The sequence below is a fragment of the Vanellus vanellus genome (assembly GCF_965231255.1).
Source record: "Vanellus vanellus genome assembly, chromosome: 17".
In the NCBI taxonomy this organism is placed as follows: domain Eukaryota; kingdom Metazoa; phylum Chordata; class Aves; order Charadriiformes; family Charadriidae; genus Vanellus; species Vanellus vanellus.
Genome location: NC_138922.1, coordinates 11,468,844 through 11,494,484, shown reverse-complemented (window position 1 = coordinate 11,494,484; position 25,641 = coordinate 11,468,844). Strand labels below are relative to the sequence as shown.

At 37.9% G+C, this 25,641-nt stretch overlaps 1 protein-coding gene across 1 annotated transcript in view; it reads right to left on the bottom strand.

The window, feature by feature from the left end:
* The window catches only part of HELZ (helicase with zinc finger), a 72,056-nt gene that overhangs the window by 32,365 nt on the left and 14,050 nt on the right, over positions 1-25,641 (bottom strand). Inside the window, exons 10-15 of the mRNA XM_082492220.1 lie at positions 21,609-21,876; positions 16,421-16,754; positions 10,942-11,072; positions 8,331-8,510; positions 7,697-7,801; positions 738-916 (exon numbers count right to left, since the gene is read on the bottom strand). Coding sequence (XP_082348346.1) covers positions 738-916; positions 7,697-7,801; positions 8,331-8,510; positions 10,942-11,072; positions 16,421-16,754; positions 21,609-21,876 — 1,197 coding nt within the window. The remainder of the gene's footprint in view (positions 1-737; positions 917-7,696; positions 7,802-8,330; positions 8,511-10,941; positions 11,073-16,420; positions 16,755-21,608; positions 21,877-25,641) is intronic.

Sequence of the window (25,641 nt, the reverse complement as noted above, 5' to 3'; positions counted from 1 at the left end):
TCGCCAAACAAAGCAGTTACTTCCATTTAAAGTCCTGAAAGACTAAAGGCCCTAAAGACCTGAAAATATTTACCGTGAATTCCATATAAGTTTTCTCGATTGCAACAAATGCCTAAATGTAGCCGTAAAAAATTAACCGTTACAACTTCAGTGAAGAAATTCCACATTCTCAAAAAAGCAGATGGATTTCATTTGGAGATCAAGGAAACAGTAAACCCTAAGCAGACTCTGCCCCCAAGAAATCCGTCTGATATATTTCAGTTTAGAAAACAACCCGCAAAGTATGACGCTGACATAGCATGGCTTTGTACGCGTGGGAGTTGTTTGCGAAGCTAAACAATTCACAAAACAAGAGAAAAAGCTCTCCGTGTGTATTTATGCTTACATGCCTCACTGAGTAATGACCGTAACGAGCGTAACATTCAAAGTCAGAATCTCAAACAGAATTTTCCCTCTTGAATCTAAGAAACATCAGATCATAGATAGTACTGCTTCTTCATTATTTTTTTTAATAAGGAAAAAAAGAAAACAGAATAAGCAAAAGGTTAATTTGAATGCCAACAGTTTATAGCTTTGTAATAAACCTTTATTCATTAAAAAAGAAAAAAAGAGAAGACCATTTTAAGATTATCATTGTTTATTTTTTAACAGTTCAAAGAATTGAGTAAAGAGCTGACACTGGTAAGAGGAAGATAATTCTCAAAGCATGGGCACTGCTGGTTTAGAAATGATCTTACCTGGTTCAAGATCCAGTTGACACAGATACTGCGATGTATTTAAAGTGACAACTACTACTCGTTGCTTAAGAATGTCTTCTTTCTGTGGCATCTGAAAGGTGGAATGTGTGCTTGAAATCAAACAGTACTGATGCACGATTGGGTGGACAGTCTTTACCCAGCGATTTCTGAAATATACCCTAAAAAAGAAAAAGGGGGCTTATTTTCTACACAGCTTGAACACAGTGACAGCCTAATATTTCAAATGCTAATATTCTGTTTTCTGATACATAAAAGTAATCTTCAGAAAGCAAATCATCACAACTGTGCAGAATTACACGCCACAATGCTTTGGATTTACCTTCCATTATCTGCTGCAGTGCAATATTACATACATGAAACAGTTATCAAGGTTTCATTCACATGTGAAAACGCGCAAATTCTTCATACGTTTACATTCTGTGACCCTCACATCAACGTCTATTTCATTTTAAACTATCAGTAAACCTATTTAAAAGAAATATTTCCTCAGATGAACTATAAATATAGCCCATGGTCTCGGCACTGACAGAGCTGCACGTTTCAACTGCAGCCATAAGATCTTCAAAAAAAAATAATTCCAAAGACATGAATAAAATCCTGTCCTTCCTTATACACACACCATACGTCTTCTGAGTTCTAAGAACCAAAGGGGAAGTATATTCATCTTTTTATCATTCAGGGCCATAATTACGATACGCTGTACAAAAGAATGAGAAAACAGTGCCAAGAAGGATGGCTAGAGCCTAAAATACCAGGACATTGTCAGCAGAGCACCGGACTTCAAACATCTTTCCATGACACATAAGATAATTTTAATCACCACATCATGAGATCAGTGATGAGTTTTTCTTAAAAAGGGATGAAGTGTTACGGTCAGTCTAGCTAAATGGAAGAGGAAGAGGGAACGCTAGAAGGAGCATGCCCCAGAAGACAGCGTATTACTAACTCCACCGAGGCATGTAGAAATACACCCCACCGCTTCAGCTGAGGGTCCGGATAAAGATGTCAAAGGGCTTCTGTACGGGGTGTTCCTCAAAAATATAATCTGGATCAAATAAGAACTATGAATCTAAAGTGGACCCTTTACACTACTGTACAGATATTAATATTTAGAACTAAAGTTACTTTAATTTATTTCAAAGCAAATTAAGATGAAATTATTTAAACCAATTTCAGTTCTGAATATGGGATTTAATGCTGTTTGGTTTATCTATTCATCACTTACTTTCTTCTGATTAATTTCTCCTGCGCCCGTATTACAAACCCCAAATCATTAATGAAGTATTTGGAAAAGTGTAATGACGTACCTAAGTGCGAAACATGATTGCAGTGGCTGGACTGTGGCTATGACGTGTCCACCCACATTTGAAAATTACAGCTCAGTTGCATATAACGTGAGAGAAACAGTTATTAGGATTGTAATAAATTTGGGTTGTGAAAATGCAATGTCCATTTTGGACAATAAGCTCAAAATGAAATGCAAAGAGGTGCAAACGCACTGCAGTATTCTGAATAGCTTTTTCATTTGACAACACAACCAACCAAATTTGACTCTCCGTGAGCAAAGGAAACTCCAGTTAAGACTGGGTCCGGTGCAGGAGCAAACACCATGCTCCGGAGTCGTTCTCAGAACAAGAACCTCCTAATGTTACCTCAATGTATTTATTTCTTATCAGCCATCAAACTGATAAGCTTTATTTGATAAACTGCTATTCCATCAAAGCAACGACACGAAGTCGTGGCCGAATAGCCAGAACAAGGCAGCAGGAGCAAGATAACCCCTGCTCTCTTTATCCCAGCCATTCAGTCAGCTTTCATATGACTCGGCTTCTCCGTCTTAACTGAGGGTAATACTTACCTACCATCTCACAGGAGTACCGTGAGGATTAATGAGTTTATTGTGAGTTTATGTTTGTAAAGCACTTTGAGATTCTTGGATGAAAGGTGCTATTGAAATGCAAAATATTATGGTTATTAGACATTATTATACCATGCACTGTCTTTTATTACGCAAATTCAACTATGTGTGACTCACAGATTGGCTGACAGCATTTCAAACTGCATTGCTGCTTACCCATTAATTTCTTTTATTTTGATGTAAGATCAAAAAGGTATCCCAGAGCTATTATTCACCACTGGCATAAAAACACCTGACAGATGCGACTACTTTGAAAATGTCGTGATAGAAGTAAGCCACAGTGAACAAGGCATTTCTTTCTCAGGTGCAATTTGGGCTAGTGAAATCTCATGTAATTTCATTATTAGTTGGGGTTTTTTTCGTCTCCTTAAAGCTCGAGGAACCCGTTACAAAAAGGGGTTCTACCAGCTTAACACAAATCATAACATTTCACCCTGCAACATACTCTCAACTTCTGATTAAGCAAGCGACTAACTTCTCATCTTAACACCTGCGTCAGCAAAGCACCTGAGTGCCAGCGGAGTCGGGCACTTACGCATCGAAACACTCATTAGTGCTTGCAACACATCCTATTAGTGTGCAGCCGTAAGTACAAAGATGAGCAAAAACTGCAGCTACAAACCCAAAACCCAGCCATAGCTCACGTGAGAGTGTATTTTCTCACATCAAGACTTTAATTCTGGAGAAATTAAAACCTTGAAGGCTAAGGTGTACCCAACCCACAGGCAGTGAAATACCAGCAAATACAGAGAACCACACCGAAATGGAAATCCCAAAAGATTACAGATTAGGGACTCGATCTTCTGCAAACAAAAGCACTGAATGTATCCGCTGTGCTTACTAATGCTGGGTTAACACGCCGAGAATCTGCATTTCACACGGAAATTCGTACCACGTTTATTTCTAAATGTGGAATCTGAATATCTACAAAAGCCTTCATTTCTCTGGACCTATAGCCAAACAGGCACAGAATGGAACAGACTCTCAGCTAACCTATGTTTCCATCAACTTTCCAGCCATTACGTCAAAAACGAAATTTGCCCAAATATTTCTATTAAATGTTAGTCAAATTGAGCATTTCCTAATTTTTCACGTTTTGCTTCCAGTGATAAAGTTCCATCAAATATCAATTTGCACAATAGACTACTTGCAAAAGTTGTGAATTTATATCAGTAATTAAGATTCACAACTATTTCATGTTTCAGGCTGGGATTGCTCCTAAATCACTTAAAATACACTTCTAACAGTTATAAAGTGGGAGTCTAGAGTTGGAACCTCTGAGGGAGGCTCAACAGAGTTTCATTTGCACTCCTGTCCTGCAAAAGTGACTCCTCATGACTCATTACAACAGAGTGAATGAGGACTAAATTTAAGTTCTGCAAAACTTCTTTTCCCTGTTCTGAACTGGAAATCACTAACTCCTCCCAGTTCTTGATGAAAAGGCCAGGACTCTCCCTTCGGGCTGCGCTCCACAGAACTCTTGTTGGATAAACTCCAATCCCAACTCCTCAGATTTTGTACAGTTATTTCTCACCTGAAATCCCTCAAGCAAAAAGAACACAGAAGCTTAGAAGAAAGAATCTAGTAGTCTCATTTCATCTCTCTGTTAAAAGACCATGAAAAAAAAAAAATCTAAAAAAAAAAAAAAATCTAAGTAGTCCCAAAAAGACTAAAGAAAACTTTAAAAGCACCTGATTTCCCTCTTCCATTTCTTCCGATCCACCTCTGACGAGAGGCTCATTCTCACAAACAAGTATGTTCCCTGGGATGCAGAAAACATGTGAAAGACCTGTCTTACAACCCGAAAGTTAACTTTTTTAATCAGTCTTTCTCTGAGGATGGCATGAGATAGAAGCTAGAGTTTCAAGGAAAAAAGTAATTGGCTAAAGAGGCTTTTATTTTACAAACTAACATTTGATGAGATAAATGAATACTGTTTCCAGTATGAGAACTTTACTCCAGGCAATTTGGGAAAAAGGGCAACAGTCCTTTAAAGCGTGTTGGGTTTTTGGTTTGGGGTTGTTTTTTTTTTTTTAATTCCAACTCTGGTTTGCTTCAATGGATTCATTTTTATAGTCTGGGTATCTCCTGAAGGTAGCAGCCACATACTAAACTTACCTGGTTTCAGGCTACATGCAGTACTTACGCATGTATGTTATGATCAAAATATTTTAAAAATGAACCATACAAAACCAGCGCATGGATACAACTAAATTTGAAATATGCAAGTAAAATAACAGTAATAAACAGTAGATACCTTAATCACTGTATGCCCAGAAAAATACAGAGAAACTGCTGCTATCTGCTCCCTAGGTCTTGACTGGAGTTTTTAGGAGACGGTGGTAACGCGAAGCATCCAGCTACAGTGCCTATACCTCCTGAAGGCTCCAGCAGTTGATGGAGAGAGACAAGCACATCCACAGAGTAAAAGGGGATAAAAATTCAGAGCCAATTACTACCTCTTATGGCTCTGACTCACCCTCTAAAGGTGCCTGCTACTCCACACTTAACACCAAGTGTCTTAGCCCCTAACAGGAGCCTTAATCGAAGGCTCTTTCCTCCTAACTGTAGGTTAGGGTTGGGTTTTTTTCCTTTCAGAAACACTTCTGCATCAATTTACATAAGTATAACAAAATTATTTCAATGTCAAATTTCTTCAGGAAGAGTCCTGTTTTGGAGTGTGCCCCTAATAGAGCTGAATCATCTAATCAAACCCAAGGGCATTGGTTTTGTTGGGTTTTTTTCCTGGGTACAAATTTGTTTATGGCATCAGGACTATGAGAATTTGGCTTTCAGGCTTCATTGGTATTTTATTTAGGCACAGAACTTAGACTCAACATAAATTCTCAGTGTTTATTCTGACTTTGCATTTTCCAAAGGGCATAGAAAGCTATTTTGTTAGGAAAAAATAGGACTTTATAACATGATATTTAAACAAAAAACCTCAAACTCTACCCTTCAAACTTTCGTGTTGCATCACTGGCAGGATAATTTATTTAGTGTACATCTTACCCACAGAAAAATCTACACAGTTCTCAGAACTCAGTGAATGTTAAATAATTAAGCTTTCCTTCTTTAAAAACAAGATAAATATTATGGTGCTCCCCACCAAGCTACGGAAACATTTTTAGCAAGGATACTATTCAGCCAACTCATCACTTGTAGAGTAAATAAGGAAAAAAATCTAAAGCAAACTGTTCAGCCATTTAGAAACACATCAAACTCTGCAAGTAGCACATCCAGCTTTGATACTTAACTGCGGCTACTCCACTCGATGTTTCCTTTAAAATAGCGAAAGAGGCTCAGAGCACCCTGTTTAAACTAACAATAATTATTTTAATTTGAGAAGATATCTTGACAACAGTCAATAAGAAAGGTAACAGAGCCATAACTAATTTTATTCGAGGAGTCTGACATAGCTCCAGCTTCCAGTTCAGCTATATTGACCCTTTAACTCCTGCCAGCTCAGATCCACGTGCAGTTAGTTTTCAAACAATCTATGTTGCTCAATTATATGTAAGATTATTTTATTTTAAAACATACATACTTGTGGATCCATAAATATATATATACACACACACACAATTCCAGAAGTGCCTCCATTTTATAAAACTTTAACTTTTCATAGAGGCATCATGACTACTTGAACAGTACCATACAATCTACAGCAGCAGTTTCTGAGGGCTTCATAATACTATGACAATTATACTTAAATTCAAACATTCAGTGACTTTTACATTATGTGCTGTAATTTTCTTGGCAAATACGTTTATATATTTTAACCCTAAGAAAAATATCACTTTTGTTTATGTATGTTTTTCCTAAGTATTTCCGAGACTGGACTATATAGTTGAATACAGCAGATAAAAGAAGGTAGGAAAAGCCTGGCGACCACAATAAAACTGTATTTAACTTTAACTCTCTCAGTTAAATCACACTTCAATTTTCCCAAAAGTGTCAATTACACACATTTTTTTCCGACCACAAAATTAAGACGCCGTAATGCTTTTCATCACAAAGTGCTTTACAAATCACCTTCAGACAATCTGTGTTAAAATACAACCAGATCAAACATAACTTTTCAAAAATAAGCTGCCTGCTTCGCCTTGGCCAGATCCTCAGTGTCTGTAAAATGCCACATGGCAACTAAAGCCAGCAAACCTAGGAGAATTTACACCTGTTGTAAATCCGGCCCTTTCACATAACTTCCGTGGCTCTACTGACACTGCATAAAACATAAGTCCAGGATGGCTTCTAATAGCTAAAAAGTAAAGATACAGAGTCATTTTCCTAGTAATATAATAAAGTCACATCCTGGCATTCAGAAAATTATGCCCATAGTTTAAAAAGATATATACAAAGCTAGCAGTATACATTAAATATTGTGATTACAGCACAAAATATTCCACGGAGCAGGCTTCTGCCCATAAATAAATCTACTTCTATGCAAGTGTACCCTGTTGCTCTTAAAGTTTCCACCTCTTCTTCATTTTTTCCCTTAACTAATTTCCCCAAAACACCCGCGGTAAGTACATTTAACCACATATACAATGACTTCAAACTGACTTATCAGAAGAGGCCAAACTACTTTCACATGATTCTCTAAATACGTAGCTCCTATGACATCAAAATTTTTCTTCAAAAAGCCAGGTGGGTAGCCCCAGTTTCCAGATTAACATTGTAAGTGTGAGTCAAAATTTTCTGGAATTAAAATACAATTAAAGTTCATTCTATTTTATCATAGTAGCGTTTAGAGGAGCGTATCAAATGTTTGCTCATTAGGAAAGACACATTTATCAAGAGAATAATAAAAGCTTAAAAAAGGATGTCTTTATTATTATTTAACAAACGACCCAAAATTATGTTGACAACGTTTCACGTTCCTTTTTGTCTATGTTTTTAAAAGCACTGCTGGTAACGCCAATATGCTTTTATGTTTTAAAAGTTCTTTAACCTTTTTATAGACACCTTTTCTTAAGAATAGTATTTTATAGATACATAATAAGCCTTAAAAAAATACCTGAGAGGTCTTGCCTGGGGATTGCCTGCTTCTACATATGGATGTAAATAATCCTTTATGTAGAGATCAGCAGCACTATTAGAATGGGTGCAAATGAGAATCCTGCTGGAATAAATGGTGCAAATAAAAAAGCAATGAAGAAACAGAAAACAATTCAAAGCAGTAGAATACAAAAAAAAGGAAACAGTGGCCATCTTCCTGCACATTTCTCTTAATGAAACTAGTCACTAACCTACCACAGTTTGCATGATTCAGCCCTTTAACTCAAATCTTCAGTCATAAAAAGATTTAAAATTCAAGCAGTTCTTCAATAATTATTTTGTGATTATTAATCTAGACTAGATTTTAAGTAAGGAGCAGCTTTTATTATCTAGCTACTGCAAAACTTTCCATGTCGAGCAAATCACAGTCATTCTACACATTGTCAATTTTACTTAGTTTTGTTATAAACGGAAGATACAGGCTAAGACAATAAAATTACTTTATCATTCAAAACAACGATGGACAGCTTGGGTTTAGTTTCTTTTTAAGCTGGACGGAAATTCTATATTTCTGCCTTTCACTTGAATTTAAGTAAAGAATTACATCTTCTCTGCTAGTCAAGTATTACTCTATATTTAGTGCCCCATCTCACCTAGTATCCTGTTGTTGGAGTATGTGCTTGACTGCCTGAGCCAGAGTGAACGTTTTTCCTGTCCCATAGGGACCGATGATAAGAACAGGAGGCAGTTGTATTGAAAGTGGAGTAGTGATAGCCAGAACAGCCTCTTTCTGCTTAGCATTTAGTCGAGGGTCCAACTGCTCATCCCATTGTCTGTACGAAAGGAGGCAAGGGAGGTTAAAACAGAAGCTATGTCAATCCGCTGCCAGGCAGAAAGGAAAGGAGGTAAGACTTTAAAAGCTTTAAGGAAATTAAAGAGCCTCTATGCTACGGTATTGGTTGTGTCATTCTGAGGCACACCGCAACAAATCAACAAATCTAGCAAAACAATCGCGTGCTTTAATCACAATACTTTGAGAATATTTGCAATAAATCAGTCGAGGTTTTTTTTCCAAAAGGAATCTAACTACCTATCAATTTACATTATCTCACCTAACAATAATTAAGCTGAGTTGTACACAATTTAGGAAAAGTATATGCTGCACAATCACCTGATAACAAAAGCAAGTAGACGTGATAATTTTCTACTATTATTATGCAAAATGTCACATTAGTTATGTTCCTTCCCCGCATTATTTACATTGCCAACTTTAAAAGTCAACAGTTATACAACCCCAGGGCTTGGTAAAAATTATCTATGAGGAAATTAAAAAATAATTAAAAAACTAATGGCTACCAATTAACTATAAACTACTTTTTTTTTTTTTTGAGATCATTAAGGCACATACCTCTAAGGGGAAAGCAGTATAAAAATAAGGATTTTTGCTGTAACCAGCTAGTGATACCAGCATTAAGAGGAAGACGCTTTCAGAAAATTCCAGTGAGCATAAGAGGTTAAAGATTTGTAGACACAGTTTTTAATATTCCCACTGACAGGTTTAAAAGTAGACATGCATAGTAAAAACCACCTGTCACTGCTGCACATATGGCCATACTTTAGTAATGCGATCTGCTTTGGTACGAGCACTGTGCTTCTTGCACACTGGGAAAGTTTCTATTTGGTAGTAGTTTGCAACAGGGAGTAAAATCAAGAGGCAATTGCCTGAATTCCTAAATTTAAGACAGCTATGAACAACAAGCTGGCAGGAGACCCTAGGAAATACTGAAAGGTATTAGGGATGTAAAACAAGAACAGAAGAAATGCAGAGGGACAGACAGTTCTGAGACAGACAGAAGTCCCGAATCTTAAGGTAGGGCAAACCAAGCCACCAGATGGAAAAAAACATGCTCATTACACTGACTTAAACTGAACTACAAGCATTGTATTTATCATTTATGTATATAAAAACATAAGAAAATCATACAAATAAATTATATCAACTACAACTGATATGTAAATTCCTGTAAGTATAAATTTCCTGACATAAATCAAAGCCCTAGCTTACTTGACTTACCTTCTTTTTATTGAAATCACTGCTGACTGCCAAACTACTCCTAAACACCATTTCCTTGTAAGATTCACTCAAAACTTATCTAAGCCAATGAAAAGATTGTCATTGACCTCCATCAGCTTTGTAGTATAACTACGCAAATCCCATTCCCTTCTTTCTGCCTTTCCTGTCCAAGCTTTGATGAATGCAGCATCCTCACCCAGAACGCTGCACCCACCCTTTTATCGCCTCCCTCCCTCCTACGCTTCTCCAAAGACAATTTTTTTCCGGTAATTTTTGTCTTACATTATCTCACTGTCTCAGGTTTCTGGCCAGATCACTTTTCCTTTTAATCCCTGAGCTATCTTCTGATTTGTACCGCATCACAATCACACTCTTAATTCTCACCTTCAGGATACCACACAACTCACGGCACGCTGCACACTTCCACATACCCCCGTCTCCCTGGTTTCCAGGCACAGACACCTCATGCCTCTCTTATCCTTCCCTACACAGCCAGAGTACTGACCATTCTCCCCGAGCAACACAGCCTCACATTTCTCTTCCCTACGGTTCCTCTTCCAGACAAACTATTTTCACTGCATCAGCCTTAAGCCTCCTCAAAAGTATTTATATAACATAGGGGTTTATGTTTCATGGAGGAAACTGGAAGACATGTACACAAAGAATCTCAGGACCGCTCGCAAGTGCAAGGCTGGTCCTTCCAAGAATCACTCCCACACTTTTCTTACTCAGCCCCCTCAGTGATATGTCCAAATTTGGGCTCATTACATCAAACTCAAAAGGCACTAATGGGTCGCTCCTTGCAAACTGCACGCCTGAGATCCTGCACAGCGAACTCCTTCAAACCGGTACTTACATTCCTATGAAGTACCATACATATCGTCAGTGAAGAACAGCAGAACAGTAAATAACAACAGCAGATTTGTTTTCTACAGCTACAATACAACTGCAATGCCTATAAAATCACAGCTCAACCGCAGGGAAAACCAATCAACAGATTCTAGTCCTCAGAGGATCAGTTTTCTTGTTTTATTTACAACAGTTTCGCTCCCTCCCCTGACCCGTCCTCACCACTAACGAAGAGCAAGGCATGTTTCTTGTTCTAGGGCAGATTTCAGCCATCTGTTATGAGAAATTCAGTGCTGCATTACCATACAATCTTTGATATTAAAGCGTTTGCATTCTTGTACCTGTTGGGACTCCAGGGTATGGTGGGAGTCATGCTGACATCTGGAAACAAAATACTGTTGTCCTTAATCCTGTCCAAGGCATAATGCATTTCACAGAGGGGTAAGCGATTTAACTGAAACTGAAGTTCAACCTGCAGTACAAAATGAACAAATAAATGAATAGGTGAACCAAAAACGATTAATTTAGAAAACACTCATTAGGCTTTGCTGCATAGGATACATTTTTATCTCCCTGCAAACTACTGACTCTCAGAAGAAAACAGCAAACATCATTCAATCAAAAGCTTTGCAATAAAATTAACTTGCTCCTTTTTTTTTTTTGAAGCAAAGATAAACACAGCATTTGCTCTGATGTAATTCTGTTGTTTGACTTTTAAGGTTAGATTCCACTGTACTTCCAGATAAAGGGGAAACATTCTTGGAATTATTTTTTTAATACAAAAAAAATACTCACAGAAAATATTATTGTCCTAAAATATTGTTTTTAAACATATAAACTTCCATCCCTTATTGTAAGAACAACCTTGAAACAGTAACAGGTGAGATATTTTTACAGATCAACAGATAATATAAATCAGATGTGTGACCAGCAGAGACAAAACCCAAAAATTATTCATTTCTAGTCATTCTGCAGTAATATAACTTATCATTTATGTTCAATTATTAGAACTCTCCAAAAGTTAATTTCTAACAATTAGTTGCTTATCAGTCCATTGATTTTTTGTTTGTTTGTTTTCTCAGTTACATATGTTTTAATACTAGTAAATGAAAGATAATGCCAACAAAATCCAGGTACAAAGCCAGAAAAAACACGCAGAGCACATTAACGTCCCTAATTAAATTCAGAACTGAAAAATGGGTAGTGAAATTAGTTTATATATACATATACTAAAAGAGCAAAGAAAAAAATACATTCCATACATTTGAACGCTGGATAAAAGCAGTTCCTGAGGAAGCAAGTCATAAAACCAGTTCACTCAGGTTATTATTTCCACGTATTTAAATTTGCAATTATTAATCTCTCCAAGAACAAATTAATCTGATCAGAGCACTGCGCCAAAGGACTAAGTGTTAACAACACAGAAGCCCTTACGCAAAATTTGACACGGATTTGCACGAATATAAAACACCCAAAGCTGCTGAAGGACTTCAAGTGACTGCCATACATTTTTAGGGTTTTTTCAAAGCATTGCTATCTATCGTTAAATGCTTATGTAATTCCTATGCGGAACTCTAATGAGCATTTTGTGATTAAATACGAGTAAATAAGTACCTTTCTGAGATTTACAACGAGCTGTGAGCACAATGCCAAACAGCCAGCCAAATTACTGCAACCTGTCTGGAAAAGCACTCCTCATTTACCTGGAAAGCATACCGCTAATATTTAACATTTCTACGGTCATCTTTACAGATAGCTTTCGCAGCCACCTTACAGAAGCTGGTTCTGTACTACTGTACCAGATGAGAAAAACAGGAAGAGAGTAAAGACGAGCTGAAGCTGGTACGTCAGCACCATCAGGCTGCTGAGATGATGGGGCGAAGCTGCAGACAAGTACCCTGTGCCGTCTGAGAGAAACACCACGGAGGTGACACAGTCATTCTAAATGTACCCCCCCCCCAAGCCCAAAGTGAAGATCTGGTCTCAGATCTATTAATTTTCTCCTCTAGCACTCACTGATTCTCTCTTAATCAGTCCGTTATTACTTAATCACACTTTAATCTCATGATTATTATTGCTACCAACCAGAAAGTTCAACAAACACAAAGCAATACTAGAATATATTTTTGTAATTATCTTTTCTGACAACTTACATAAAGACTTTTAAAAGTCCTTGCCAACTAAAATAAGTTTTCCTTATACATTACAAACAAAAACCAATTTGTTGTGTTAAAGATACCTGTGGTTATCAAAATAAGATGGCAAACTTGGGGGGGGGAAGAGCTGGAAAAGCAGACAATCGCTTCTCTAAACACAACATGCCTCATTCAAAGCCGTATAAACTTCTCTCATGAACCTTCTCCTATGGAGAATTCCTCTTACAGAGGAATAATTTAGCCTTCTCGATATAGCTACTCGTTGGACCTGACATCCCTTTGCCCACAACGTCACTCCCTACCACAGGGGTCGCACCTGCACAAACCCTCTTGTGCACCAGCAGTGTTTACTACTTGAGGATCCCCTCCTTCAAAAGGATTTGCAAAACACAGCTCTTGGCATTTCCCTTCTAGTATAACTATTACACTGCTCATACTATTATGAAACATGTAAAATCAACACTAGCTTTGCTGTAAACAAACAACGTTTGCTTGCACTGGTGCAGAATGTAGCCATTACCTTTCAGTCTCTGACAGATCTAAAGACATTACATTTTTATCTTGACTATCACGTTTTACAGCAAGATGTATAACCCTGACTCTGAAGAAAAGGGCAGTTACAAATCTGTACAACATTAAGCATGGAGTTCACTAAAGTGATTGTAACCGCTAGGAAAACTTTAAGTAGGACACATGAACATTTTCCCCCCACTGTCCTACCGGGTAATTTATGCCTATCCTCTACCTTAGTAAATACCCGGGTCTTCAAAAGCAAAAGCAGTGCGGTTTAGTGCTTGTCAAGAACGACAGCACCAGCTCATCCCGCCCAAGGGGGGACCTCAAGCTTCTTTCCAAAGCTCCGTCCTACCCAACTCTACCCAGCGCCCATTCGTCCGCCCAACAATGTTCCGCAGATGTTTGGAAAAAGAATTCCACGCAAATGGCATTGGTCCCAATCTCACCGTTTGATCTATACAGGAACAATATCTTTCCTCAGACAGATCCAAGGCTAACAAAAGACAACCCAACATAACAATGACAATTTAAGTGCAGAAAAACTGTGATGCTCATCTGAGCGACGCTGTAATAGCCCCTTCTGGGAGTCCTCTTCTTATCTACCTGCACTCACCACTTTCTTTAACAGCTTGCGATTTGTTTTGGTTTTAATCCAGTTTGGATTGAAACAAATAGTTATATTTGCTGTTGCAGAGTACGGAATGAGGCCATCTGTGAAGGAGAGGCACGTAACCTGCTTTAATACATATTCCACAATAAGAAAACAGTGGGAAGGGAAGTTAATCCCTTGCCAGTTTCACAGAAGAGGACACAACGGAGTAACCACTCCAAAAATAAAACAGTCGCATGTTAGTTTGGTCACCAAAAAGAGCAGGAGCCAAGGGGGTTTAAAGCACCAGTTCACCCCATCCCACTGTCACGAATGGTGCACTTGGTAAGAGCAGAATTGTGCATTTATTACAGTTAAGGCAGGACAACGGGCAAACAAGTGATCAGGAAGTTCGGTGGTTCTGGCAGTGTTAGGTTGATGGTTGGACTTGATGATCTTAAAGGTCCCTTCCAACCTAGACAATTCTATGATTCTAAGTTTCCGAGATGAATTATTAGAAGAGGAAAGGAAGCAAACCACCTAAATTACCCAAAACCTACAGAAGTAAAAGCAATTCTGTCAATGTTTAAGAATCACATAGGGAATATTAACTCCACTGAAGTCAACAGCCAAATTTCCAGCACCTTTAATAAAAGCACTATACATACAAATTAGAATATCCTCAGCTCTAACCTGAGGATCCCTTTCCAAATTTTCAGGCAATACTTAACCAGAAAAGATTTCCCCACAATTAGGATCCATTAAAATATAGGTAATACTTTAAGGATTTGACCACCAGTTCACGGATATATGTATGAAGTACTATGTGATTTTACAAATAACTTTAGGACCCAATTTTTAATGCAGAATAGATTCGCTGCCTCAGGCAAAGTTTTATACAACACTCGAAGAAAAATAAGCCAGTTACTGAAGCCCCAGCTCATTTGGCATTCCAGTGGAGTTTCCGATAGAATCAATTAGTAAGTTTAATTATTGTTTTAAGAAAACAAACACAAAGCCAAGAGCCCAGAACAACATAAGTCTTCCCAGACCAATTATCCATGTTAAATTAAGACATTAGGATTCTTGCATATGTTTCCCCAAAACAAAATGAATGGGAGGAGATAACAGTTTGGTGAAAATGCACTCATTTCAAGCAATTCCAGTGACCTTAATTTGAGGTATAGCAGACACACACTGGGGATGGGTGAAGAGTTTAAGCATTCATCCTAACTACAGCTTCGTCCTCCCTTACGTGCTTTTACATCTAATGCACTATCTTGTTTGCAAACTACCCAATTATTTTTTTTAAATGTACCCTCACCCATTTCATGTTAACTGCAAAGTAAACAAAAGCCTGATCTTACTGCCAACACAATTTTCTCCAGCAAAAGTGTTGTAACTCCTCATTTTGTGGCTGAATACCTCCAAGACAGACAAACATCTGTCCTGGATAAGTGTCAGGAGAGTGAGAGTCATGGAGGCAAATACTATCATTCTGAAACACGGGATATATATAGTAAAAGTATTTATTCACCTTCCTCATGCCTTCATCTACCAGCCCTCACCATCTTCATCAAGGAAACACTGTAAGTTGAAGACTTTTCCACTGAAGGACAATATTCCTTTTGTTCTGACATGGGCGCAGAAATCAGCACAAGGCCCATTCATAACCTCAACAGACCTTATGAAAAATTAATCTCACCTCAGGGCTAGGAACAAACAGTGGAAGCCACAATGACACAAACAAAAAGAGTGAGAAGATACAAAATAAGGAATCCAAGATGCAAGTTATCAAAGACCGAATTCTAGCTGCCTATGTAAAGAGCAGCAGAGTTTTGGTTGGGTTTTTTTGAGAAAAAGAAAATTAGGAATAGAAAACTCCCTCTTTTGACTTCATTAAGAAAAGATTCCCGAGGTCTCTGGTGAGACTAGCTATGATGGACAGGATGATGGAAGCCACATCAGAGAGACTAAACTGGCGAAAAGTCCAGGCAGCAGGAGTACGCAATATACTCAGTGATTTAAGAAAGAGAGGGGAGAGGGTGGGTAGGTCTGGTGGAAGAAAGCCTATGAACTACCCACAAACACCTACCTGCAGGAATATAAAAAAAAGACAAAGCTTTCCTTTACACGTCCATAGACGGGGCTTTGTATTTAAACCAGAGATGCAAAAATAATGTCCAAGACAACTTACAAATCACACTCTCAAAACCATGAGATATACAGGCAAAAATCTGCAAGCAATGCCTAATCACCTCAGAAGAATTTTACCAGAAATTATATTCATTAAAATGTGCTTTTACTCTATAGCCCTTCTAAAATAGTTTCTCTTCCAAATAAGACTCATCTATACACCCAACATACACACATTACACATGTATATTTACGTATAAAAAGGCTTCACCTATCTGAAATTCTCATCTGTGCTCTGCTTTCTGTGTTTGATGATCAAGAACAAAATTGCTTTTCATGTCTTCAAGCAATTATTTTGGGTGGAGACAAAACAGACACAATGCAAACCATTCCCATTCCAAAACCACTTCCACTCAGACTTACCTGCATTTCACAATCTGCCCGAAGATTAAGTTCTTCGCAGCATTCCCTGGATACCCTCAAGAAGATATAATCCTTTGTTTTCTCCTCAATAGCTGCTTCATAAACCTTCTCTTTGGTTCCTTGGGTCTGTGCTGACTTCTCTTTAGTGACAGGCAATAAATAAACAGCATTGACTTTGGTCATCACCAGCCGTCCAGCCAAAGTGTCTTCCGAAAGCGTTTCAGTGAGCTTAAAGCGGCCAAAAAGTTGTCCATTTTGGGCATACTTTGCACCTCCAGAAACACCAGTGAGCATGAAGCTTGCTACAATCTGCAATTGCACTTTTATGTTGAACCTAAGTGAGAAAGCATCGAGTCAGTGCAGAAAAACGCTCTCAGATTCAGAAATTTCGTGTACTCAGACTGAAGATTCTGAGTAACTTTTAAACATAAACAAGTATAGACCTTTGTAAGTATGTAGCTGTTGCATGTTTACACATTTTCCTTTTGATTATAGTCTATAAAAAAATACATTCAAAAGAATCCACATCTATGAAGCTTGAAAAAAAAGAAACCTCACAAAAAAGAATCAAATACTAGATTTTGAGACCAAAATAATTTTAGGATGAATTAGAGTTGCTGCGCATGTCCCAAGGCAGTAAATACTTCTATTTAAATAATTTGTAAGCTTACACTAGGTATTCAAGGAGAGACATGCAGGCAAAGAACAGAGTAAGATTCCTATTTATTTCACGCATCTCTTCCAGGCTGCGCAGCAAAGATGGTAATCTACATCTTAAAAGGTAAATGGTATTAGACCTATAATTCAGAGGAATTGATTAAAATGCCTCAGAAAAAAAAAAAAAAAAAAAAAAAAACAACACAGAATGTAGGCATTAAAATGAGATAATTTTATTTGAAATGAGGGATCGGCATCACAGGCTCAGCCATATAAGCCATTTATCCACAGAATTCCTATTAGCAGCAAGTTCCTCCTGTAATCAGAGACGTAACAAATTCGTTCTTTGTAGTTACCATTTTCTAGAAGTCACATGCATAACACATTAAAGTGACTCATTAGCACATTTCATTGACCTCTCACCAATACTTAATCTCCTCCTAGAGTGCTGGGGGTATTTTTAAACAGATTGCTTTAACCTGGTTTTAAAAAGAACAAAAGGGGGAAAAAAAAAAGTCTGTCATGCTAACAATATTCAGTTCTCTTCTCATCGGCAACGCTTGCTGAGTTTGCAACAAATTACAGAAAAAAGTAAAACCCAAAGGTTTTCACAAATGAAATAAAATCCCTTGGAAAAAAAAACTCATTTTCTTATAATACTTTTCATACTCATATTGTTTTTATTTGATCTGTTCTTTTTATACCTTCTATTTTAACCCAATAAACTGGTAGTTTATTGTTTAAGTCCTGTAGTGTCAATAATCATAAGCCCGTAGCAATAAAATCCAACATTTTAGCTCGCTTGGTAATTAATCATCCACCAAACCAATCAAATACATTTTTTTCCTATCTGGCAAATCATGAGTCTTGCACACAAATTGCAGGTTTGCCCCCTTGTGGTAACAGTTGCCTCTTCACATAATACGGGCATTAAGTCACATCCAAATTTCATACTCCGCTCTCAAAAAGCAAGAGATGTCTTCTTCCTGAACACGGAGTGGTTTGGTTCATCAGTAACCACAAAGATTCCAGCACAATATGCTGGAATATATATATTCCATATATATATATGGAATTCCATATATATATATATATTCCATATATATATTCTATAGTTAAAGCAATCACTCAAAAACATGTACTTCAGGGAGGGTGCTAGAATTACATGTAATTCTTCCAATTTCCACATGTGCTAAAAATAAAACCACCAAAGCAAAACCAAACCCAAGCTTTCTTCTATACAAGTTCTGCACTGTTCCAAAGGAGCTGTCAGCAAGTTAGCAACATCTCAAACTGCTCCTATCTCATTCAGATGATTGTTAAAATACTATATAAAACATTTAACGCAGTAACAAAGGGCTCAGCATTATTACTAAGATACAATGACTTGCTATTGCAAATTTATTTTGTTAAACCTTTCCTGAAGTTGAATCCCTATGCTACTGAATATGCAGCAGCTCATTCTCAAACCTGGATTTGTAAAAACATGCTGGAAAACAGTATCCCTGCCATTCTGAGACAAGGCACAAGTTAGTGTCTTTATAAACGACTAAACCGAATCCGCTGTGGTAAAGGGAATCTGAAGTTTAGAGATTATGAAGCAATTTCTATTGAGTAAACTGACACCTTCTGGCAAACTGTTAAACTACAAAATCCTCGAAGGATTAGCTTTAAAAAAAAAAAAAAAATACCAAAGGTTGATTCTTTCATCCGTTCCTCACCCTTGCTTTGCAGATTTATACAAAATAAGGTTTTCGGTCAGCCTTATACAAATCAAACAAACAAAAACTTGCGTTTCCTCCTAAGCTCTGCAAAATCCCAGCCTAATTGCAGTATTAATGAAAATAACTAAAAAAAAAAAGCCCATTGTTCATATTTCAAAACACAGAAATTAAAGAAAGACTTCATAAACCATTAATCACTCCAGTACCAAAGCAAACAACAAATTCCCAAAAGGCAAATAAACCCATTCTGAATAAAGCCCCATATAACACTTTCTTACAAGTACATCCAGCACACTTCCTCTTACATTTATACACGCAGAGCTCAGCCAGGGTGTGCAGTGCGACACCTACCTATGTATTGATAAACGGAAGACATAGTAATGACAGCAGCAAATTTATTTTCCGTCAAAGCCAGTACTGTAAGTTTTCCCAGCCTTGAGGATAAACCTGCTCAGTAATTCTGGCAGCAGACAGTCTACTGCACGGAAGGAGCTCTATGTCACCTCACACACAATTTAATGTTCGTACAAGAAAATACGCAGTAAGTTCTAGCCACTCCAACAATTGTATGTCGTTTTTCTTTTGAATGTGCAAGAGAGAAAGGAAGAGTTTTAAAACCATCAACAGACGCATGGGGAGCAAAACTTTCTAAAACCAAACTAGTCTCCAGATCAGAACACCGTTTAGCCTTTTCTTACAGAGCATGTTTGCATTTGGAAATTAGACAGCAGCGGGTCCTTTACTCTAACCTTTATTATTCTATTTTGAGATATACCCATGTGGAGTAACTTTTAGAAATGCCTCTTGAAATATTAGAATAAACATGATTTAAAAGTAAAACCTCTCTGAGGCTATCCAGAAACTGCCTCATAAATGAGTCCAAGACTTTTTAAAGCCACTGAACCTTCATACAATATTTTTCAGTAGTTCCACTCAGGTGATCCACGTAAAGTCTGAAACTGTGTTTTCCTAGAAAGTGAGAAGTCAGTTCTTAAAATCCAACAATTGACTCCAATCTGAACTGCAGACACTCGTGTTATTCCGGTCTTGTCAAAAGAGACCATGTTGACAACGCTACTAGTTTTACAACGTACGTACACAAACCCATTAGAGAGTAGCAGCTCATCAACATTTTCACTCACAGCACCACTTCAGAGGTATTCCAACCCACTTGCATTTGTATTTCTGGGCCCGTTTCTAGGCTTGCAACCCCGACACTTCACTAGAGAATACCAAGTGTGTGATCTCAGCCGCAGAGGATCAGGAAAGTGTGCTAGTTTGAGCCTTGTTGCAATAAAGTGGGTCAGCTACAAGATCAAAAGACTACTTCTGTCATCAACACTAGCAAAACAGACGATTTCAAGAACATTATTAAAACATACTTTTATCAATCTTCTAGCTAGAAAAAGAAGAGCAGTAACTTATTGCTGCACCAAATTGTCCAAAGGGGAGGCATTACACACAGAATTCACTTACTTTCGTTTCCACAGGCATGCTACTGCTTGCTTTCCTACGGGGCATGAGAGGGTCATTCTCATTGTGAAAATTCACCCAGTAAAAATATTGTTTACTTTAAGCCCTTAGAAAAAAACACCTTAGAAAAGTCAAGCCAATGATAAATACATATCATGAAGAATATTCCTCTATGCTGAAAACAGTGTTCAAGCATGATTCCTCCGTATGTTTGATTCCAGCTCAAGAGCAGAGCACAGCAGCAATGAAAGAGATGAAGAAAATCGTTCAAATGTACTGCCCTTCATGTGAGACACAAAAAAGAAAGGGAACCATTTTTCCGCTTTAAAAGCATCAGAAATACAACTACTCATAGTATTTTCTTCCTAAATTCCAGAGGGGTGATTCGGCTGAACCTCTGTAGCTCCAGGAGTGGTTCATCTTCAAAAGACATTTCTGGTTTGGAACTTCAGTAATTGACAGAACTAAATTTGCTACCAAATTAGGTTAAAGGGAAGTTAATCCTTTTTGACTTTCCATTCTGAGTAGTGCAATGCTTTAAAACTCTTTCATACCACAGGAGTGCAGGCAAAATTCTTAACCACAAATATCAGACTACAGCAAAAAACGGTCCTGTGGGAGTCTACACATGGGAAGTTGCACATCCTTCTTCCTAACTCTGCATATGCCCATGCAGCTACTCCAGTTGGGTAATATGTACATAAGACCTGAAGATATAACAGAACAAAACAAACAAAAAAAATGCCTATACGCCTTTTATTAGGAACTTTTATTCAGAAGCTGGTTTTCAGACTATTTAGAAAATAAATATAATAAAGTCAGCTGCCACATCACTGTAAGAGCAGAGTTTGACCCACCCGCAATTCAACCTTTTTCTTTAAAAAAGAAAAAAATTATTTTACGCTCCCTCGAGGCCTTTTATACAAAGATTTCACATATTATTTGCTATAACCTCCTTTCACCAAGGAACAAAAAATATTACTCCTATTATTAGTATCTTTTTGTATAGAGAGCCAAAGAACTATAGACAAAAATAATTATCCAGACAATAACAAAACATTGTACAATAGCTGTTCGGTGCCTCCAATCGTGAACATAGCCTGATACGTGCAGTTTGTTTTAAATGAGTATCAGTAAATTCCATTTGTTAAGTGCTAGTGACCTTTATCAAAAGCCACTATTTCCAGACTCAGATTCAACTTCATTTCCAAGAACCAGGGAGACTTAGTATGTTAAATAATCATGTAGGTTTAACGAGAAAAGTTGCCAACCTCATTTTAATAGGACTGTAAGAAATAGACTCTAAAAAGTATTTTTATAAAGGTATCACTTACTTGCTAACTTCCTTATACTGTGCTATTTCCTCAATATAAAGGAGGTCATGAAGCCGTGACTGATAGTTGGTCTTGGTCAATGATTTGTCCAGCACAGATTGTGTAAATAGCTGGTCAGCAGATAGAGGGATTTGGTATCTGGTAAGAAGGCTCTTCTCCAATTCAGTAGTTTCATTAGGCTCAAATTCTACAATAGTCTTAGAAGTAGCATCCCAACGCTTCGCTGTGGTTAGTAGCTGTTGCCGTGCGTGCATCAGGTATTCAAGATCTGGATGTAGATACACAGGAGGGAAAGGAAATAAATTCAAACTCCGTAGCTGTTTGGGTTTTATTTAAAAAAAAAAAAAATGAAAAAACCAAAAACACAAACACAAAAAAAAACACTACTACAAATAACCCCATTAGAGACAATGAACTAAATGCAGGTAAGAATCTCCTCTGCCTACAACAGCTTTACTAAATTCACTGCTAGAAATTACCATCTCTGTTTTTCAGGTGTACACAGATAGCAAGCAGGCTCTCAAACAAGATCAGAAAATAAAATATTCTACAGATAGAAAATAGAATGAATACAGACAAACAAGGAAAGCACTTTTATTTTAATAATTGCAAGAAACTTTGATGGACTTGGCATCACAATATGCTTTCAAAGCCTAACTGCAACATCATCTCATTCCAAAAATATGAAGTAGTGAAGAACCTTACAATTATATACTATGGAATTTAGAAGGTAATAAAAAAAGTCGATAAACTAGCTGGTAAGAAATCATTGAGTTTGCAACATTGTGAAAGCCTTTAAAAAAAAATTCTACAGTACTATAATATCTGTGCTCTGCAGACAGTTGCGTTACATAGCTAGAGTTAGTTTGCTAGGAAAAACTTTGGAAATGTAACCTAGCACAACAAAGTCAGAAAATTAAGAAGAAATTAATTTTTCAATATACCCTTATTTCAGGGACCACATAGCTTAAACAGGGAACAGAAGACCAAGCATTGTCTACAGTGCTTATATCCATTAACACCACAAACCACGGACAACAGAGCATCAGTTAACAGAACTGCAGTTAAATCGAAGAGCTAAAAATATTTGGCATTTATAATGAAGCTATGATATCTTAATGTATTATCTCTGAGTAAGATTTAAGATAGGTATCCAGGATATCACACCACCGCTGAAAAAATGTGCAAAAGACATTCTCAAATTCAAATTAAATACTGATCATCATCTGCACTGTCTTTATTCTAAATGGAAGGAAGATAGCTTTTTAGCAAAAGAAATCTCAGTTCAGCTTGACTACGACTATAGGAATGTAGGTTATCTTACTGCCTAATCTCATAAGTATGTGCTCACTAAGAAGCCACATTTAAATACCTACCTCGAGCCTGAACCATATTAGTAGTTACAGTTGCATGGCAAGAAGAAGTCCGTGTTTGTGTGGATTCTGTGTTTGAAACATCTCACCACAAATGAAGCGCTCTCTGGTACCAACAATACCTCAGATCACAAAAGCTCCGTAATCATGCTGGGACAGAGTTCTTGTTTGCTAGCAAGACAGCCATTTAATTCCCAGCACTAGAGAGGCTTCCACGGGAAGCCTGGCATGAACAGTTCCTGGCACAGATTGCACATACGGTGACCCTTTTGCAAAGAGTATTTTGTACATTCTCAGTGCATGGAAAACTTCTTAGTTCTCTTTTTCCACAGCAAATAAAGATTTCAAAATGCATAACGGAGGCTCCTCCGTTAAAATATTTCAATGTTGACCTTTCTTTCCTGCCTAGATATCTAGACAGGCCCCTGAATTACATGAAAACGTAGAGACCTCGGGCAGTTTTCTGTTTGAAAAGCACTTCCATGAGATCCCAACCCATATGTACCAGAAGTAAAAGAAATAATGGAAACAGACCCACATCCAACATAGGTTTTAAACCAAAAAAGGGGAGATTTAGATTAGATATTAGGAAGAAATTCTTGACTGTGAGGGCGGTGAGCCCCTGGCGCAGGGTGCCCCGAGAAGCTGTGGCTGCCCCATCCCTGGAGGTGTTCAAGGCCAGGTTGGCCGGGGCTGGGAGCAACCTGGGCTGGGGGGAGGTGGCCCTGCCCAGGGCAGGGGGGTGGAACGAGATGAGCTCTAAGGTCCCTTCCAACCCAAACCATTCTATGATTCTGTGGGAAAGTAACGGAAGCTTGGTGAGGAGTGAATTGGCCCTGGGGTGCTGGACAACACATATATCACACTAGTCGTTGTTCAGTCTTATATGCTCGCAAGGAGAACACCTGCACTTAGATAGCCTAAGTCTGTGATGGACTCAAAGACACCTTATCTAACATGCTTGAGATTCCTGCCCTGCTGTTGAAGAAGGTCAAAGCACAATGGAAAACTACACCTGCTTGAACCCCTGAAGTACAGACAAGAACAGCAAGTCTGAGCTCTCACACTCTCACTAACAAGGACTCTCTCTCGCTACGTGGTGCCTGCATCCCCTGCTTGTGTGCCTCTGCCCGGGTGTTGCTTCGGAGATTCACTGATCTGCACGATACCGAGAGCAAATTTGTCCTCTGCCTTTCATCCATGGTTTTGTGGTTGTTCCTGCGTCCTGCCTGTGTCAGCTCACACAGGTTCTAAGACAGTTATCCCCTTCACTTGCCTGCTTGCACACTTCTTAGATTACCTTAGGAAAAAGCCCAGGATTTTGTACTTACACTTATCTGAAAAGCACCTAGCACTCTTTTCATTTGAATTAAATATTAATAACAACCTCCTTGAAGACTTCACTATCCCTTTGCACAGAGACAAGCAACATGTGAATAGGAAGTACCAGTAACTAATGCCAGAGAGTGCTATTTCAATTTCATCCACCACTTTCACATGGACTTGAACTGGCTGTTCCTTGTATTGCTCTGGATAGTAGCTCGTTTAAGCCAACAAGGGCCAAGGTGAGATTGGTTTGACAGTAGCTCTGATTTTGCAGATAAGTAATGGCTTGGTTTTCTTGATCTTAAGCAGCTTTACAGTAAAAGGACACCTGTTCTCCACAAACCCAGTGTCTTAGGAAGCCTGTCACCTCTGATTACCCATATTGTTACACGGAGATGGTATAATAGTTCTTGAAAAGACCACAGTCTTGCTTCTAAGCGTAGTTTCTCATTCACAATGCGATACTCTCTGCTCCAAGAGACATTACAACTCGCACAGTCTTCCTGCTCTTGGCTACAAGTACTTGGGTCATCTGGAAAGATCAGTTCATGATCTTTGGTATTTGCTATTTAGAGGGGTTTTTTGTTAGTGTTGCAAATGTTAACCTGTTATATGAAAACAAAGGCCAGGAATAGAAAACTGCTGTTTTCTTAATTTCATCTTTTTTCTTTCTTTTTCCTTTTTCTTCCTCTTCCTGCTTACATCCCAGTGCTACAATTCTGTTTCTTTCATGTTTGTATCTCTCAAATTTAATAAAAAATTACCATACTCTACCCCACCCCCCTGCTTGCTGCCAAGTAACACAGTGACCTATATTTAGCTCTCTTATCTTTTACCAGAAATCAAAGTGCTTCCTTCTTTCTTGCACTTCTTCGAACATCTTTCAATTTACTGACATCTTTCTGATAATGGAGTTACTTCAGGTTTGAACTGAGAGGCACAGATCAATTCCATAAACAGAACACATCCCTTACAGTAAAACCTAGTTAATTTTTCTTTTTACTCGAACACACACGAAAATATAGTTACACTTTCTTTACATTTTCAAAATTCACATCAACAGCAATTCACTGAATTACAGGCCTTTACTTTGCCTCTTGCCTTTGACAACCCTAGTCAGATACTGCAAGGGGGAAAAAATTCAACTTCTCAGATAGTCTGCTTTAATTAATGAATGAATTACCAGGTGTATTCTTATACAGAAACGCTTCCTCTCTCTACTGACCTTCTGCTACATTTAACATTTTCATCAATACAAGAATGATTATAAAAACATAAATATATTTTAACTTCCAGTGCTGCCTTCAGACACATACCAAACTAGAAATTCCCAG